Source organism: Puma concolor, chromosome D1 (genome assembly GCF_028749965.1).
Source record: "Puma concolor isolate L17-30 chromosome D1, mPumCon1.1.hap2, whole genome shotgun sequence".
Classification (NCBI taxonomy): domain Eukaryota; kingdom Metazoa; phylum Chordata; class Mammalia; order Carnivora; family Felidae; genus Puma; species Puma concolor.
In genome coordinates this window covers 61,676,283-61,694,943 of record NC_141676.1, presented here as the reverse complement: position 1 = coordinate 61,694,943, position 18,661 = coordinate 61,676,283, and the positions used below count along the sequence as shown (strand labels likewise).

The following is an 18,661-nucleotide window of genomic DNA, read 5'->3' as shown; positions in this document are numbered from 1 at the left end:
ATCAGAAGTGGGCTCTGTCCTGACAACAGCAAGCTCGATGCAGGGCTTGAACTCCCAAACCGTGAGATCATGACCTGAGCCAAACTCAGTCGCTCAACCAACTGCGTTACCTAGGCGCCCCTGTAGGGTTATATCTAATACACCTGAGTGATGAAACATTTTAGAGAAAAACAAGCCCTGGAAGGAAGGAGAACAGAGCCACTGAATTATTGTTAGCATCCATAGTCTAGTCTAAGATTTCCTGGAGATAGTGATAAGAATTTGGGGTATAATTTGAATATATGATTATTTATAAAAATCCCCTCTGACTAGTTCAAAACTTGGGATTTTTTTATTTTTTATTTTTTAAAAATGTTTGGGAGAGAGCACACACATGTGAACTGGAGAGGGGCAAAGAGAGGAAGAGAGAGAATCCCAAGCAGGCTCCATGCTCAGCAAGTAGCCTGAATGCGGGACTCCCATCCCACGACTGTGAGATCATGACCTGAGCCAAAATCAACAGTTGGGATGTTCAACTGACTGAGCCACCCAAGCATCCTCAAATTTGGGATTTTTAAAAAACTTATTTAGCATACTAAATTTCATTTTTAGATCAAAATAGGAGAACTCCAAATGTGGGTAGTTGTCTGTTTTCATACAATTATGACTACATGAGGCTTGCATTTTAACACAGTAGTTGGGTTAAAAGCTTTTACGGAGGTTTTTTTTTTTTTTTAATATTAAAATTTTTTTTTAATGTTCATTTTTGAGACAGAGAGAGAGACAGTATGAGTGAAGGAGGAGCAGAGAGAGAGGGAGACAGAATCTGAATCAGGCTCCAGGCTCTGAACTGTTAGCACAGAGTCCGAGCGAGGTTCGAATCTACGAACCACAAGATCATGACCTGAGCCGAAGTCAGACGCTTAACTGAGTGAGACACCCAGGTGCCCCATTATGGAGTTCTTTTTTTTTTTTTTTTTTTTTTTTTTTTTTTTAAGCTTTTATTCTTTTTTTAATGTTTATTTACTTTTGAGACAGAGAGAGACAGAACATGAACGGGGGAGGGTCAGAGAGAGAAAGGGAGACACAGAATCCGAAACAGGCTCCAGGCTCTGAGCAGTCAGCACAGAGCCCGATGCGGGACTCGAACTCACGGACCGCGAGATCATGACCTGAGCCGAAGTCGGACGCTCAACCGACTGAGCCACCCAGGCGCCCATTATGGAGTTCTTTAATGAATTTTTCTGCTAAGTTTTTTTGTTGTTTAGTCAAATAATTAACATGGATTTTGTGGTAGTATTGGTTCTTTTCTTATGTTTGGAAACTTTTTAAAATAGATACAGTGAATAACTTAATATATTCAGTTCCCAGCATGACTTCAAAAAATAACAAGAAGGTTGAGACACTTTGTACATGTGGCATTCTCAGTGTACTAAGAGAAGTAATAACATTAAGTGGATAGAGTCTTAGGTTAGAAGCAGGTTGGTGTAATGAAGTTATAGGAAATGTGAACTTTGCCAAAAATAAATTTATTTAATATCTCTAACTTATCTCTAAGTTACTTTTTGTAATGTGGAGGCAGTGCCAGCATCCTGAAAGAGCATCTTAATCTGACCTCCTACTATTAGATAATTTATAATTCTAGAACTTCACTTTATTTGTAATGTGGTAACCTGTGAATTCATTCCCATATACAATAATATGTATAAACTTGTGTGTTCATTACCATATACAATGACAAAATTTTAATATTCCCATCAGTGACAATTTTATTACTTCCTCAGGAAGCTGTTTTAATAATATTTGAGCGAATCCTGTCTTTTATTCTATAGATAAGGAAGCTGAGGCCTTTTGAAGCTCTATGACTTGTCCAGGGACACAGTCATCTAGGTTAGGAATAGGGATTCTATTCATTCATTAAATATTTCCTTAAGAGCCTACTTCATAAGTCAGTGTCCCTACTGTCACCAGAGTTAAGCTGGGATGGAGGTAGAAGGGGACAGGATAGAGACATGTATGGCATGGCAGATAAGAACAGAAATAATTTCATTTGAATACAAACTACATAGGATTAGAGATGTATACACATTGCTTTGACAACACAGATGGGAAGATCATGGTATTGATTAACTCAGTGGCAGATCTAGAGTTGACTTTTCCAACTCTTAGTCCAGGGTTTCATTGTTCTCTTCACTTTTACACATTGCTTATCTGGGGAGGAGAAATACCCAAGTGAGTTTTCTTGTCTATAGGCAGCATTTAAATCAATCATCTCTCACACAGTTCTGGTCTGGGTAGTAAAAATAGAGAATTGATAGGTTAAATCTTATTTATTGGGATTTTCATGTATTTTTTTTAAGTGTTTATTTATTTTTGAGAGAGCACAAACGGGGAAGGGCCAGAGAGGGCGACAAAGAATCTGAAGTGGGCTCTTCACTGGCATCAGCGAGCCAGATGTGGGGCTTGCACTCATGAACTGTGAGACTATGACCTGAGCCGAAGTCAGATGTTCTTTTTTTTTTTTTTAATTTTTTTTTCAACTTTTATTTATTTTTGGGACAGAGAGAGACAGAGCATGAACGGGGGAGGGGCAGAGAGAGAGGGAGACACAGAATCGGAAACAGGCTCCAGGCTCCGAGCCATCAGCCCAGAGTCTGACGCGGGGCTCGAACTCACGGACCGCGAGATCGTGACCTGGCTGAAGTCGGACGCTTAACCGACTGCACCACCCAGGCGCCCCCGAAGTCAGATGTTCAACCGACTTAGCCCCCCAGGTGCCCCAGGGTTTTCTTGTATTTTTTTTTTGAAATTGAAGTCTCTTCTTGTAGTTGCAAACTATAATTAACAGAACAACATCCAGTTTCCTAAACTCTTAGGTTTTTGAACTGTGTTGTAAGAGCTGACTTTGCTGTAATTATTCATAAAGACCTGGATCATAATGTTATAACAGCATCAAATGTTATTCTCTCTGTAGATGGAAAAGCTTTCTTACTTACAAATGAATCAAGAACTTGAATCATTTTGGGGCACCTGGGTGGCTCAGTCGGTTATTTGGCTCAGGTCATGATCTCGCAGTTCATGAGTTCCAGTCCTACATTGGGCCCTTTGCTGACAGCTCAGAGCCTGGAGCCTGCTTCATATTCTGTGTCTCCCTTTCTCTCTGCCCCTCCCCAGCTCGCACTCTGTCTCTGTCTCTCTCAAAAATAAATAAATGTTAAAAAAAATGTTTTTTTTTTTAACTTGAATCATTTTGTTTAAAACAAATGCCTCTTCAGGGAAATTTGACATTGCTTTTGTACTTCTTAGAGATTGCATACTACTTTTAAAAATTACCAGATTTTGAATTTTAATTTTGTTCCTACTGTTCTTTTCAGCCAAAGAGATTTGCATTGGCATTTTAATCAATAGAGAGTATAGATTCTTTCCTTTTGCAGAATAGTATATTTAATATGCATTAATTCCTAGTACTTAAATTCAAGTTAATTAAGATGAGGTGTACCAGGGTTTTGGGTGTTCTTGATTGTGTTTTTCTTTTTATTTTAATTTCTAATAGGTATTATTCTGAAAGCTCTTTAGAACAGAATTAAGAATTTTATGCTGTTTTGTTTTTTCCCTTATTTAGAAATCGAAACGAGTTGGCTGAGACTCTTGCCCTCCTGAAAGCACAGATTGATCCTGTGCTACTGAAAAACTCTAGCCAACAGGACAACTCTTCCCGGGAAAGTCCCAGCTTAGAGGATGAGGAGACTAAAAAGGAGGAAGAAGCACCTAAACAAGGTTTTTTTTGTGTGTTTTGTTTTGCTTTGTTTTGTAATTTCTTCTCTCTTCTTCTACTCCTGCTTCCAGCTGTATTAATTAGAATTCTCTCAATTTGAAAAGTTGAAGTCTTCCTGTAGAAGGAGGTTGATTTTTCTTTTCTTTAATGAAAAATAAGAAGCAAAAAGCCATTGAGTACTATCATCTTTTATATTGAACATTTAAAAAGTTTAAATAAAACATGTTCAGATCATCAAAACATTTTTACTATTTTAAGAATGCAAAGATACTTAGTGAACTCTTTTTTATCATTGGAGTAAAATGACCATAACATAGAATTTATCATTTTAACCACTTATTTTAAGTGTACAATTCTGTGTCATGAAGTACATTTACGTTGTTGGGCATCTGTCACCACCGTCTGTTTCCGGAGTCATCCTCCCCATCTGAAACTCTGTACCTGTTAACCCCTCTCTCTAGCCCCTGGCATCCACCATTTTACTTTCTGAGTTTGCCTGACTCTAGGAATCTTGTGTTCAAGAAATCATAGACTGTTTGTTCATTTGTAACTGGCTAATTTCACCGAGCATAATGACAGGCTGAGTAATAATCCACTGTGTATGTGTGTCATGTTTTTATTTATTCATTGTCAGTAGACAGTTGAGTTTCTTCCACCTTTCGGCTGTTGTGAATAGTGCTGCTACAAACACAGGTGTACAAATACCTGTTCGAGTTCCTGCTTTCACTTCTCTTGAGTATATACCTAGAAGTGGAATTGCTGAATCATATGGTAGTTTGAGGATCTGCCATACCATTTTTTACAGGTGCTGCACCATTTTATATTCCCACTAGTCATGTTACAGTGCAGCCCACAAAATGCTGTGTGTACATTTTCATTTCATCATCATAGCAGCTCCTTGAAGTAACTACTACTATTATTTCGATTTTAGAGTTGAGGGAATTAGGAAGTTTATAAACTTGCCCTCACTGCTACAGATAATAAAGTGTCAGAGTCTAGATTTAAACCCTGATCTTTGTATCACCTATACTCTTCAACTAGAGTGATCTAGGGCAGTACTTCTCAAATGTTAATAGACATGCTGTTTACCTGGTGATCTTTTTATAGTGCAGACACTGATTGAGTTGATCTGATGTGAGGCTGCCGATTTGCCATATTAAATAAGGACCTAGGTGACACTGATGATGCTGGTCAAAGGACCACACTTTGAATAGCAAAAGGTTATAGAGGCAGTTTCCTCCTAACCTTGTATTTGTCTAAATACAACAGTCTTTCAAAAAGCTGTTTTGTTTCAAATACAGCAAAGTCTTTCAAAGTCTGTTCAAAAATACAACAAAGTCTTTCACTACTCCTTAATGAATGCTGATGTTATCACCCTCAAGAGTTAAGAGAAAGCACAACGAGGGGCCCCCCGGGTGGCTCAGTTCATTAAGCATCTGACAAGAAATACTTACTGTACACCTGTGTTCCAAACACCATTTTAGTAGACAAAGACTGAAATCCTTGTCTTTGTGAAGCTTACACTAAAGTGGATAAAATAGCTGGCACATACCACTGCCCATGTGTCAAGTACTGTTCTCAGTGATTTACATATGGTAAGTCATATAATCTTCGCAACAACTGTTAGGCATGACATTAGTTCATTGTTGTTGTTTTCAGATGAGAGAAACGAGATACGGAGAGGTTTGAGTGACTTTCCCAGAGTCACATAACCTGTTAGTGGTGCACCCAGTATTCACACCTGGGCAGTCGTTCGGGTCTTTGTCCAGAGTGCCTGTACTTTCGATGCTGCACTAACATATAATTTGTAGTAGACAGTTTTATTCAGCCCCCAAAGCCCTATCTCTTACTCTATCCTCTCAGGTGTAATTATGTTCTGTTCCAACCAAGACCAAAGAAATGGGATTCTGGGCTTGTCATTTTTATTACTATTAGATATAAACAAACTATTAGATATAGCCCCCCTTGGGCGGGGGGCTAGGGGGATATTCGGAAATCAGACATCAGGGAGGAAAAAATAAACAGGAAATGAATAAAGAATAAAACAGCTACTCTTGCAACTAAAATAGATTTTTCTTTGTTAAATTGTCATGCTTTGTGCCTAACCTTAGGAAAATTACTTTTTATATACATGCCAAGAAGAAATGCATTACATATAAAAATAGGCAGAAAAAAGATCCAAAAATGGCATCATATGTCCAAAAACATTCACTAACTAAATAATTAAATTGGTTTTTTAATTTCAAATGTAATTAGAATTGCCTTTGAAAAAGTCTGAATTTCTTAAACTGCCATTCAGAATCTCCTAGTCTGGCCTCAAACTATTTTCTGCTGTTGTCTCCTACTGTTTTCTTACAGGATCACTGGTTCCAGATTATCTAGACTTCTTTATTTTCTCCTGGTGTCTTGGGCATTCCTTCTGTGTCTTATCATGCTTTTATCTCGAGATAATGTTCCTCCAGTGTGGAAATTCTAGTTATTCTTCAGGGCCATCTAGAATCTCCTAATCTTGATCCTTTTTCTAAGTTCTGCTGACACTCATTTTTTTCACACTCACATTAGGGTCAGTCATACTACTACTGTAAGAGCTTGAAGCTCTTTAAAATTTGTTGACTGTTATTCTCAGACTATAATAGATTGCAAAGCAAGTGTTAGGTATAACTTAAGTCCTCCTCTGTTTAAGACCCAGGATATTTTGTTAGGTGATATACTACCTGGAAGTTACTTACAGGATGCCATGAAGTTGAATCTATATTTTTACTCCATGTTAGAATCTGTATTCTAATTTAGAAGGGATGAAAAAATTAAAAAAGGAAATTTTATGGGGAAAAACAAAGTTGAAGGAAATCCTAACCTTTATTTTAGTTTTTTTCTGCTAATTGGAAACAGTCTTTCTTTTGTTAAATTTTGCAGTCATACTCTTCTGCCTATATGTAGAATGGGTAAAGATATCATTTGAGGGGCACCTGGGTGGCTCAGTTGGTTAAGCGTCCGACTTCGGCTCAGGTCATGATCTCACGGTTTGTGAGTTCGAGCCCCGCGTCAGGCTCTGTGCTGACAGCTCAGAGCCTGGAGCCTGTTTCAGATTTTGTGTCTCCCTCTCTCTCTGACCCTCCGCCGTTCATGCTCTGTCTCTCTCTGTCTCAAAAACAAATAAACATTAAAAAAAAATTTTTTTTAAAGTATCATTTGAGAATCTTTAATAGAGAGTTGAAATTGTAGATTGGCAGCATGCAAGTCTGATTTGGCCTGAAAACATGTTTATTTTCGTTTGTCCAAAGCAAGTGCTGCTTTGTTTTTTGTTTTGTTTTTAATTAATGTAAAAGTTGCCATTTTGAAGTGTACTATTCAGTGGTTTTTAGTATATTCACAATGTTGTGCAACCATAACTACCATCTAATTATAGAACATTTCCATCATCCCATAAAGAAACCCTGTAACCTTAATTAGTCACTTGCCATTTTTTATCTTCCCCTAACCCCTAGAAGTCACTAATCTACTTTCTGTCTCTGTGGATTTGCCTGGTTTGAACATTTCATATAAATGGAATCATACGACGTAGGGCCTTTTGTGTCTGACTTCTTTTGCATGGCAAAACTGCTGCTTCTTTCACTTTCAAGGTCTACCCTTGTTGTAGCATGTATCAGCACTTAATTCTTTATTATGAATAATATTTCCTTGTATAGATATACCACATTTGTTAATTTATTAGTTGATGGACATTTGACTTGTTTCTACTTTTTGGCTATTAGAATAATGCTACTATGAACATCCATGTACAGATTTTTGTGGAAACATGTTTTCATGTGTGTCCTTTTTTTATTTTTTAATTTGAATTAGCTGTGAACATTTAAAATTGGAAATTAGAAGAGTTGGTAACTATGGAGCATTATTTTTGCCTATCAACAATGGACTGTACCTGAATAATGGTTGACCCTCCTTAGAATTCTCATTCTCTGCTTTACCTTAGTTCTCTCTTCCATCCCCTAAGCTTGGGCTTAGTCTCAGCAGCTTAGCCGAGTACTTATATTTTTTCTTTCTTATGATATAGTTAAAGTGAAAAAATATTATATTCATGTGTCTATAAAATAATGAAAAACACAAAAGAAGAGAAAGGAAAATGGGAGAATCTCCTTGTTTGCAACAATGAAGAAAATTCCTACAGTTATAATAGGTAAAGTAAGCTACAGATGATTGTCTTGTAGCCATTACTAACATGGTATCTGATATAAAGCTTAAATTCAACATGGCAAAATAATATAACTTAGTGTAGTGTATTAGTCTGCCCCATCTGCCATAACAGAATATAAGACTTGGTGGCTTAAACAGCAGACATTTATTTTCTCACAGTTTGGGAGGCTAGAAGTCCCAGATTGAGGTGCCAGCTGACTCAGTTTCTGGTGAGGGCTTCCTTCCTGGCTTATAAATGGCTGCCTTCTTTCTGTGCCCTCGCATGGCCTCTTCTATTTTGTATGTGTGTTGAGAGTGATCTGGTGTTTCCCTTTTCTTACAAGGGCACCAGCCCTCTTGGATTAGGGCTCCACCTTTTTGATATCATTTAACAATAATTACCTCACTGAGGGCCCTGTCTCCCAATACAGCCACATTTGGGGATTGGGGCTTTATCATATGAATTTAGGGAGGGACATAATTGACTCCATACATGTAGTATTGTGAAACCGTCCACAGTAATATGATGGGTAATGGAAAAGACACCTGGTCGAGAAATTGGGAAAGACGGAGACAGCTGAAATTTTAAGATGTGTTTCTTCATGCTATTATGAGCAGTTATATATGGAGATTTTTTCTTTTCCTTTAATTCCAGTGCAGTTACCATAGAGCGTTAATATTAGTTTCAGGTGTACAATGTAATGATTCATCAGTTCCATCTGAATTGGTTGATGAGCAGTTATATATTTTTAAGAAAAAATACTACATGTGTACCAAAACCTTTTTTTTTTTTTTAATTTTTTTTTTTTTCAACGTTTATTTATTTTTTGGGACAGAGAGAGACAGAGCATGAATGGGGGAGGGGCAGAGAGAGAGGGAGACACAGAATCGGAAACAGGCTCCAGGCTCTGAGCCATCAGCCCAGAGCCTGACGCGGGGCTCGAACTCACGGACCGTGAGATCGTGACCTGGCTGAAGTCGGACGCTTAACCGACTGCGCCACCCAGGCGCCCCCCAAAACCTTTATTTTAATGTTGAGTTTGGATCCAGCAAAAAATGTGTCCAACTAGACTGAGTATTTGCATACATAAGTACAGTTGCAAATACTCTTAACTCATAGTGAATATACTACTAGGAACAAACGGACAAGAAGTTAAGTCATTTGTTAAATTTTGTATCATAGCTGATGAAAGCACAGATATTAATATTATGCAAATATACATATAATACAAATATAATACAAATATTAGTGATTTATTTGTAGCATCTATGAGCCTTTTTAAATGACAAGAGTTTATTTGAATATGGTTCCTTAGTGAGTCCAAATTTAGGAGATGGCTTTTTTGTACATTGAGAGAAAAGTTTTATTTATTAATTTTTTTTTTTTTTAGTTTTAAATCTAAATGTAGGGGCACCTGGCTGGCTTGCCTGGAGGGGCATGTGACTCTTGATCTCTTAACCCCATGTTACTTGTAAAGATTACTTAAAAATAAAATCTGGGGTGCCTGGGTGGCTCATTCAGTTAAGTGTCCAACTCTTGATTTCGACTCACCTCATGAGCTTACCGTTGATGGGTTCCAGCCCTGCATTGGTGGAGCTCTTCAGAGCTCTTCAGGTGGAGCCTGCTTGGGATTCTTTCTCTCTCCCTTTCTCTCAGCCCCACTGCTCACTGCTCTTCAGGTGGAGCCTGCTTGGGATTCTTTCTCTCTCCTTTTCTCTCAGCCCTGCTCCTGCCTGCTCTCGCTCTCTCTCTCGCTCTCTCTCAAAATAAGTAAACTTAAAAAAAAAAAAATAGGTGTGCCTGAGTAGCTCAGTCAGTTAAGCATCTGACTCAGTCCCTGCTCAGGTCTTGATCTCTGGGTCATGAATTCAAGCCCCGTATTGGAGCTTCAGCATGGAGCCTACTGAAAGAAAGAAAGAAAGAGAGAGAGAGAGAGAGAGACAGAGACAGAGACAGAGACAGGAAGGAAGGAAGGAAGGAAGGAAGGAAGGAAGGAAGGAAGGAAGAAGAAAGAGGGAGGGAAGGAGGAAGGAAGGAAGGAAGGAAGGAAGGAAAGAAAGAAAGAAAGAAAAAGAAAGAAAGAAAGAAAGAAAGAAAGAAAGAAAGAAAGAAAGGAGGGAGGAAGGAAGGAAGAAAAGAGGGAGGGAGGGAGGCAGAGAAAGAAAGAAAGAAAGAGAGAGAGAAAGGAAGGAAGGAAGGAAAGAGGGAGGAAGAAAGAGAGAGAGAGGGAGGGAAGGAGGAAGGAAGGAAGGAAGGAAGGAAGAAAGAAAGGAAGGAAGGAGGAAGGAAGGAAGAAAAGAGGGAGGGAGGGAGGCAGAGAAAGAAAGAAAGAAAGAAAGAAAGAAAGAAAGAAAGAAAGAAAGAAAGAAAGAAAGAAAGAAAGTAAGTTACCTAGATTTGATCCTTCTTTGACCATTGTGATCATGTCTGACACAAAGCTTAAATTGGTGGTGATGACATTTTGTAAACACATCACAATTTTAAAGACAAAAGAATGGAACTTCACTGTGTTATCTGAGTGTTTCTTTGAATTTTGTTTTAAATGTTTTTCAGGGGAGGGGCAGAGAGAGAGGGAGACACAGAATCTGAAGCAGGTTCCAGGCTCTGAGCTGTCAGCACAGAGCCCAATGAGGGGCTCGAACTCACAGACGGTGAGATCATGACCTGAGCTGAAGTCGGATGCTTAACTGACTGAGCCACCCAGGTGCCCCTGAGTGTTTCTTTGTATAAAAAATTTAAAGTGAAACATGTCACAGTTATGGTAATTAACCATTTGAACTGAATAAGCTCTTAAAGCCTGCCTTCTGGGTGAATCAATTTTTTTGCTTAATGAATGTACACAGTGCAATAGTTTTCTGCACTATGAGGTTTGATAATCTAAAGTGCCCAGCAGGAATCTTCAGTTCAACTAAGCATTTGGACCCACAAGACTATTACAGATCACACTTGGCATCAGTCTACTAAGATCAATGTAAGACAGAGCTTGCCAAAAGGAGTAGCAGCTTGCCAACAGGTTTAGGCTTTGCTGCAGTCTGTGTTGCAGTTTATATGGCCATCCAGGAATCCAGGAGCAATCTTCTTCCTGCTGACAACTTCAGGACCAAGTATATGGGATTCACATTGAATAGATGTGGGAACTGCTTTGTCTTAAAGGCCTCATGTTCCACAGAGGCCAGTATCTCTTATAATAAACTCTATAGGCTATATATATTCAGTGGTCCTCATGCCCAAATAGATGAGTCCCTACATTCAGGAGTGCCCCAAGTATGACATCCCCATCATGTGTTTATATTTTTTCTTAGTTTAGATGTATTTTATCAGTTAGAGGTCATTGATAACATATGCACTGTTGCCTAGTGATGGTCTGGTTGACATTCCAGTTTTTTTAGTTAACCAAGGGAGTAGAACTTAACCAACAGTCAAATTCTCGGGAGAAGAAAAGCTTTTCTTAACCTGTGGCCCATAGATGGCTTAGCTGTGATGTGGTGCTAAGAAAACTTTCTGGGGAGTGGCGGGAATCATAACTTTCTAATATCATTTAGGTTAAAAAAAAAAATCCATACCTTATCAACTAATATCTTCTCAAAGATTCAGGTTGGCAATACAGTTCAAATACTTGGGATACAACTAATAAGTTGATTCACATGTTTTTCATGAATTTGGTTCAATAGGGAATGTAGTAGATAAGGAATAATTTGGCCCACTTTCCTAAACTGCAGTTGGTATTCAGAGATGGGTATGATGGCTTGAATTCTGAAATAGGTTCTCCAACTTCAAACTTATGGAAAATTAATACTGTTTAATTTACCTTTCTTTTTTTTTTTAATTTTTTTTTTAACGTTTTATTTTTAGGACAGGGAGAGACAGAGCATGAACAGGGGAGGGTCAGAGAGAGGGAGACACAGAATCTGAAACAGGCTCCAGGTTCTGAGCTGTCAGCACAGAGCCTGACGCGGGGCTCGAACTCACGGACCGCGAGATCATGACCTGAGCCGAAGTCGGACGCTTAACTGACTGAGCCACCCAGGCGCCCCGTAGTTTACCTTTCTAAACTAGTATCAACAGAACACTATGAAGAGCTATAGAATACACCAGTTTACTAGTATAGTACCGAAAACTAAATAATGTTGGCATTCAATTACAAAAATTATGTGAATATCCTGAGAGTAGATGTCCTATATACAAAATCATATCAGTGTTGCCAGTACTTAGTGTTCATCAACAGCTGTTTACTAGCAGAAAGTATATAGTAGTAAATTCCCTATTAAATGACTGCAGGCTAAATTCTATATTGCATGTAACAGTGGTAAATAAGTACTAGATCCCTACATTGTCATAATGAACAGCCCCCTCCTGAAAAAAAATTATCCAGTTTCTGATTCCAAGTCAAAGGAATAATGAATTATGAAACAAAATATATAAATTAAGTAGGTTTTTAAAATTTTTAACATAATGGGGCGCCTAGGTGGCTCAGTCGGTTAAGTGTCCGACTTCAGTTCATTGAGGATCTCGTGGTTCACGAGTTTGAACCCCACGTTGGGCTCTGTGCTGACAGCTCAGAGCCTGGAACCTGCTTCAGATTCTGTGTCTCCCTCTCTCTCAGCCCCTCCCCTGCTCATGCTCTGTCTCTCTCTGTGTCTCAATAATAAATAAACATTAAAAAATTTAAAAAAAAAAGAATTTAAAATTTTAAACATAATGACCAGCATTATACATATTTGTATTGTGTTCAGTAAAAACAGAATTTATTTATGTTTCTAACATTCTGTTTTTCTTACCTTCAGCCCACTTTATTCATTTATATTATCTGTCTGGCCCCTGTGGCCATTAGAGTTTGTAACCCCTTCCATAGAAGGGGTGGGTACTAATTGTTACAGCTATGAAGAAATATTTTGGTATGATATGGGTGTTTAATCTAGAGATTATGGATGGGTGTCAAAATGTCCTTGTACCGAGCACAAAATAGTGCACTATTTATATTACCTTTTTAAATATCGTTTCACTCCAAAAAGATACTGAGAGACAAGATAAATACAAGTATTATTGTCACCTTATTTCAATAGCTTAAACAGTTCCCTTTATAAAAGAAAATGTACTATTTTTATGACACCATCATTCTTTACATCAGGCCTGACTTAAATTGTCAAGATAAAAGACAAAATACATTGAAGTTCACATTTCTTTATTTTTATTTTTAATTTAATTTAATTTTTATTTTATGTTGCTTCTTATGTGAGTGATTTGTGCTTATTGGAGAGGGAAAGAGAAGAGCATAAGAAACTTCATGATTCAATTGACTATTGAAATTATTCTAAGTTTGGTGTGACTTGAATTAGAAAGGAAAAATTGAAGTTATTATTCTTGGTTTTTGGAAAATGGCAGTGGTATTGTTTTTGAGTCTTTATAGATTCCTTCATTAAAGGAATATTATTATCACCCTGTGCTCTCTTCTCTCTCCAGAAAAAAAAAAAAAAAATATTATCAGTGGCAAAAGTTAAAAATGATAGACAGTATCTGAAACAAAGCTCTTAAAAGAGCTGGGGTACTGTGGGCCTCAGGAGTTCTCAAACTTTTCCAGCCAAAGCTCCCTTCCAGAATAAACTCCACACCGAGCTTTGTCCAAACTTCTAGGAATAGAATCAAAATGAAGTAGGACAGGGACAATATAGACCTGCAAAAAAGAAACTTCAAATAAAAGTATGAGAGAGGAATAGAGTTTGGTGATCTCATTAAATAAATCACTTTAGTTTTGAATATCTCACTAAAATAACAGATGGGGAGCTCCAGAGCTATGAAATTAGAACTATCCATTTGACATAAAAATAAGCAACTAAAAAGGATCAAAGTAAATCCCATAGGATTATGAGAACAAAAGGGAATAAGAAGCAGGATACTCTCACTGCCACGAATGAAAGCTTATCATAAAGACTTTCCCTCAAAATGTGAAAACTATAGAAACTATAAAAATGTGAAAACTTCAGGGGCGCCTGGGTGGCGCAGTCGGTTAAGCGTCCGACTTCAGCCAGGTCACGATCTCGCAGTCCGTGAGTTCGAACCCCGCGTCGGGCTCTGGGCTGATGGCTCGGAGCCTGGAGCCTGTTTCCGATTCTGTGTCTCCCTCTCTCTCTGCCACTCCCCCGTTCATGCTCTGTCTCTCTCTGTCCCCCCAAAAAAAAAAAAAAAAGTGAAAACTTCATAGGTGGTAGAACTCAGAAGAGTCAAGATTTTTCAAAAATCTAGAAGGAACGTCAGAGTGAACAAACACAAGATAGTGCCTTTACAAAATAACAAATGAAAAGCTGTATTATTTTTTTAATCAAAAAGAAATGAAGAGGGCTACCTGGGTGGCTCAATCAGTTAAGCGTCCAACTTTAGCTCAGCTCATGATGTCCTGGTTTGTGAATTCAACCCTGCATCAAGGCTCTGTGCTGACAGCTTAGAGCCTGTAGGCTGCTTTGGATTCTCTCTCTCTTTCTCTCTCTCTCTCTCTCTCTCTCTGTCTCTCTGTCTCTCTGTCTCTCTCTCTGCCCCGCCCCTGTTCCCACTCTGTCTCTCTCTCTCTCTCTCTCTCTCTCTCAAAAATAAACATTGAAAAAAATTAATGAAACTCGACAGGAAGAAATAAGGATTTGAAGATAGGAAAGAAAATCAGCAAGCATCCAGTATAAAGGAAACGAAAACCAGAGCAAGGGAACAGACAAAAATACTAAAGTCTGCTTAACAAAACCTCCTGAAACAAAGTTGTTAGGCTGTATATTGAAACGACACTGCATACCTTGGAAAATCAACCCAGAACACCCAACTTCAGGACATATTCCAGTAAAATTATTGGGATTTGAAGAAAGAAAGTCTTTGTTTATCCAGGCAAAAAGACCACATGATTTATAGGGGAAAGAAAATCAGACTGCCATCGCTCTATTTGAAAGCAATGCTTTATGATAGAAGAAAATGCCATAACGTGTGTGAGGCAACAAAAATGTGACCCAGGGACTTCATGTCCAGCCAAAGTAGCTTTCACATAAAGACTGCAGATACACTTACCAAAGTCTAAGGTCTGTTTTCCCATGAATCTTTCTTATAGAAATCTTCAAGCAGGGGCACCTGAGTGGCTCTATCAGTTAAGCGGCTGACTTCAGTTCAAGCAGGTCATGATCTCATGGCTTGTGAGTTTGGGCCCTGTGTCAGGCTCTGTGATGACAGCTCAGAGCCTGGAGCCTGCTTCAGATTCTGTGTCTCCCTCGCTCTCTGCCCCTCCCCCACTCACACTCTGTCTCTGTCTCTCTCTCAAAAACAAACATTAAAAAATTAAAAAACAGTACTTAAGAAATCTTCAAACAAACGAGCTTCAGGTGGCCAGAATGACTATTACAATATCAGTGCTGTATGTTGTCAAAATACATATAAATATGTTCATTTGTATGGCTTAATATTCATGTGTATGTTTCCTACCTCTGTTTATGAGAGTAATCTAAGAACAATGATGCCCCAGTAGCAGTGAGCACTATTTTAGCCTCTAGATTTTTATTTCAAAAAATCATTCTCCAATAAAAAGAACCAGTGCTCCTCAGACTGATTCTGGTGATGGGCAGAGAAAATACAAGATGAACCCGGGACATTTTAGAATGCGAGAAACTAAAGAGGTGCTCAGAAAAGAATTTGGGCATATCAGTAAGACACAGGTGCCAACCAGAAAGAGCACCCAGTGGTGAAAGCAGAAACTGTTTTAGCTGCAAATATACTGATAGATAGATTTAAACCATAGATTTAAATAAATGCCCATAAGTTTCTACTTATATAAATACATAATTGCATAAATAAATAAATAGAATTGAAGGGATAGCTTTTCCCTGCAGACAAATATTAGTTAATTAATGTAGAAGGAATGAGGGAAATAAAAAATCACCAGTGTGGAAACACTACAGTAATCATTGTTATAGGCAAGCTCTCTGACAGATGCTAAAATCAGTCGTTTATAGTTTGTGGAGGAGTATTAGCATAATTTCAAAGCATCTTCCCAAGATGCTTTACCTGTTAGAAAAAGAAAAATGGTAATTTTACAATAGCATAACCAGCCAACAGAACCTTAACTAAGTGATTGAAGTATTAACATCATGTATTCTCTGGTGTAATATACAGCATCTCTTATGGAATTTTTGTCAAAAATGTATAATTTCAAGAAAACATTTAAAAGCCCAAATTGGGGCACCTGGGTGGCTCAGTCAATTGAGCGTCTGACTTCTGCTCAGGTCATGATCTCAGGGCTCATGGGTTCAGGGCTTGTGTCGGGCTCTGTGATGACAACTCAGATCCTGTAGCCAGCTTCAGATTCTGTGTCTTCGTCTCTGCCCCTCCCCCACTCATACCTATTCTGTCTCTCTCAAAAACAAATATTAAAATTTTTTAATTAAAAATTAAAAGCCCAAATTAAGAGGTATTCTATAAATTAACTGTGTCAAAGTTAGAAGAAACAGGGAAAGAATGAGGAGCAAAGATTGGAGGAGGCAAGAACATAAGAACAAAATGAGACCTGAAACCTTAAACAGAAAAGATATTGGGGGGAAAACTGGCAAAATTTAAATAAAATCTGTTTAATTAATAGTATTTTACTGATGTTAACTTCCTGGTTTTGATAATTATACTATGGAACATGTAGGTTCTTAACTTTAGGAAAAACAGAGTGAAAGTACTAGAACTATTTTTGTAACATATCTGTATGTCTAAAATTATTTCAAAGATTTGAAAAAGGATGTTGGGTGAGCATTAAATTTGTAGTTACATGTACCTAATCTAAATGGCAGAAATGAGAAAGAATGTGTAGTCTTTAATGGCTATGTGTTTTGACAGTGGAGCTATAGTAAGACAACAAATGGAGAAAGAATGGGAAGAGTACAAGCACTTCTTGACTTTTTAATAAATCACTTTGATGATGATGTCAATATTGTTATTCTGAGAATGTTTTATATATAACGTGAGGAAAAAATATTTTATTTTAATTATATCATCCATGGTATCCTTTAAAACCAAGATTCTCTGGGGGGTACAGGTGGAGCAGGAGAAATAAGATGTAAGATAGAAGAGATTAAGGAAACACTGAAATATCATTATGAATTCATGAGGTTTTCCCCTCACATATTTATTTGTTTATTTGTTTGTTTACTTTGAGAGACAGGGAGAGAGGGAATCGCAAGCTGACTCCACACTGTCAGCACAGAGCCCGATTTGAGCTCGATCTCACGACCATGAGATCGTGACCTGAGCCGATACCAACAATCAGATGCTTAACCTGCTGAGCCACCCAGGTGCCCCTTAAATTTTTATTTAAATTCTAGTTCATTAACTCATGAGTTATTTTTATTAAAAAATATATGCATGTCTTTGGTAGTTCTGTCCACTGAAAAGACTTAGAAACGGTGGCCAACCCAACAGTAGTGAGCAGCCTTAACACCTGGATTGCGGTTGTGAAAATAGTTTCCCACCAATTCTGAGCCGAGAAACATCTTGTCATTCCAGATAGTATGGATGTTATCAGAGTCCTGTCAAAAAGATTCAGGAGCCAACTTAAAGAGGTCTTAAAGAGATTTTCACTGCCAAAGACAGGACAATTTAAGCATCAACAAGAATAATACTTATAATGGATTAAAGTATAATTGAATATATCTTAAATCCGTGATTTCATTATGACACTAAAAGAAAAATTGGTTACCTTTGGAGAATGTCAGTGGAGACCAAGTTATTATTTTGAAAATTGTTAAATAATGAAAAGAATCATTCATCCTGCCTTTTCTGTATGAATTGTACCATTGTATAGCAAAATAGTGAATTAGTAAAGTTTATAGAATTTATTCCAACAAGTCATTGATGGAAGAATGATAGAATGGGAATATCCTCATTTTGCAATTCCTGATAAAGGTTTTAGGGAACATCAGTATCTATTAACCTCATAAAAAGGATAAAATCAGACATTAATGCCTTTTGGTAAAGAATACATCATCAGTGAAGTAGTTTTGCCACAGAAATTGAACTTGAATCTGATGAAGACTATAGATCAGAAGGACAATTCAAGGGACAAAAAGGACAGAGGAGCAGGGGAGTACAGTCAGCATAATGCAGAAATGATAGGACAAATGATTCAGTGACAAATAAACTGCAAGAAAAATAAAAGATGGAGGGGACAAGAGGAGATTAAAGAGACATGAAAAAGAAAACAACACACAGGTAAAACTAAAACAAGGAAATGATTAATATAAAAGTCAGATTAATGGTTATTTTATTCTCGGTAGGGAGAGGGAATTCTTGGGGAAAGGCATGTGTAGGGCTTGGAGAATATCTGGCAAGGTTCTATTTCCTGTTTGCCTTCTAATAATTTAATCCATGCTTTTGTTTTGTGTGGCTTTCTTTATTTTGTTATACTTAATCATAAAAAAGCCTTTGATATCTTCCATGTAATTTTTAAAGAATAAAAGAATTGGCCCCAATTCATATCCCTTTAGCATGTAGTAAAATGGTACTGATATATTGATATTTTAGCACAGGCATCTCCTGTTTTGTCCATTAGGTACATGTTGATGATATGAAATGATACTTGCATTATTTTGAGCCCCTTTTGGAAACTGTAAAATCTTAACACGTCTTTAAAATGGTGAAAACTTTTGGGGCGCCTGGGTGGCGCAGTCGGTTAAGCGTCCGACTTCAGCCAGGTCACAATCTCGCGGTCCGTGAGTTCGAGCCCCGCGTCA

At 37.8% G+C, this 18,661-nt stretch overlaps 1 protein-coding gene across 4 annotated transcripts in view; it reads left to right on the top strand.

Moving 5' to 3' along the window:
- Nucleotides 1–18,661, top strand: part of RSF1 (remodeling and spacing factor 1) — a 158,067-nt gene that overhangs the window by 97,099 nt on the left and 42,307 nt on the right. For all 4 annotated transcript variants that reach the window (XM_086678396.1, XM_025928313.2, XM_086678398.1 and 1 more), the window contains one exon: nucleotides 3,602–3,756. In XM_086678396.1, coding sequence (XP_086534522.1) covers nucleotides 3,602–3,756 — 155 coding nt within the window. The remainder of the gene's footprint in view (nucleotides 1–3,601; nucleotides 3,757–18,661) is intronic.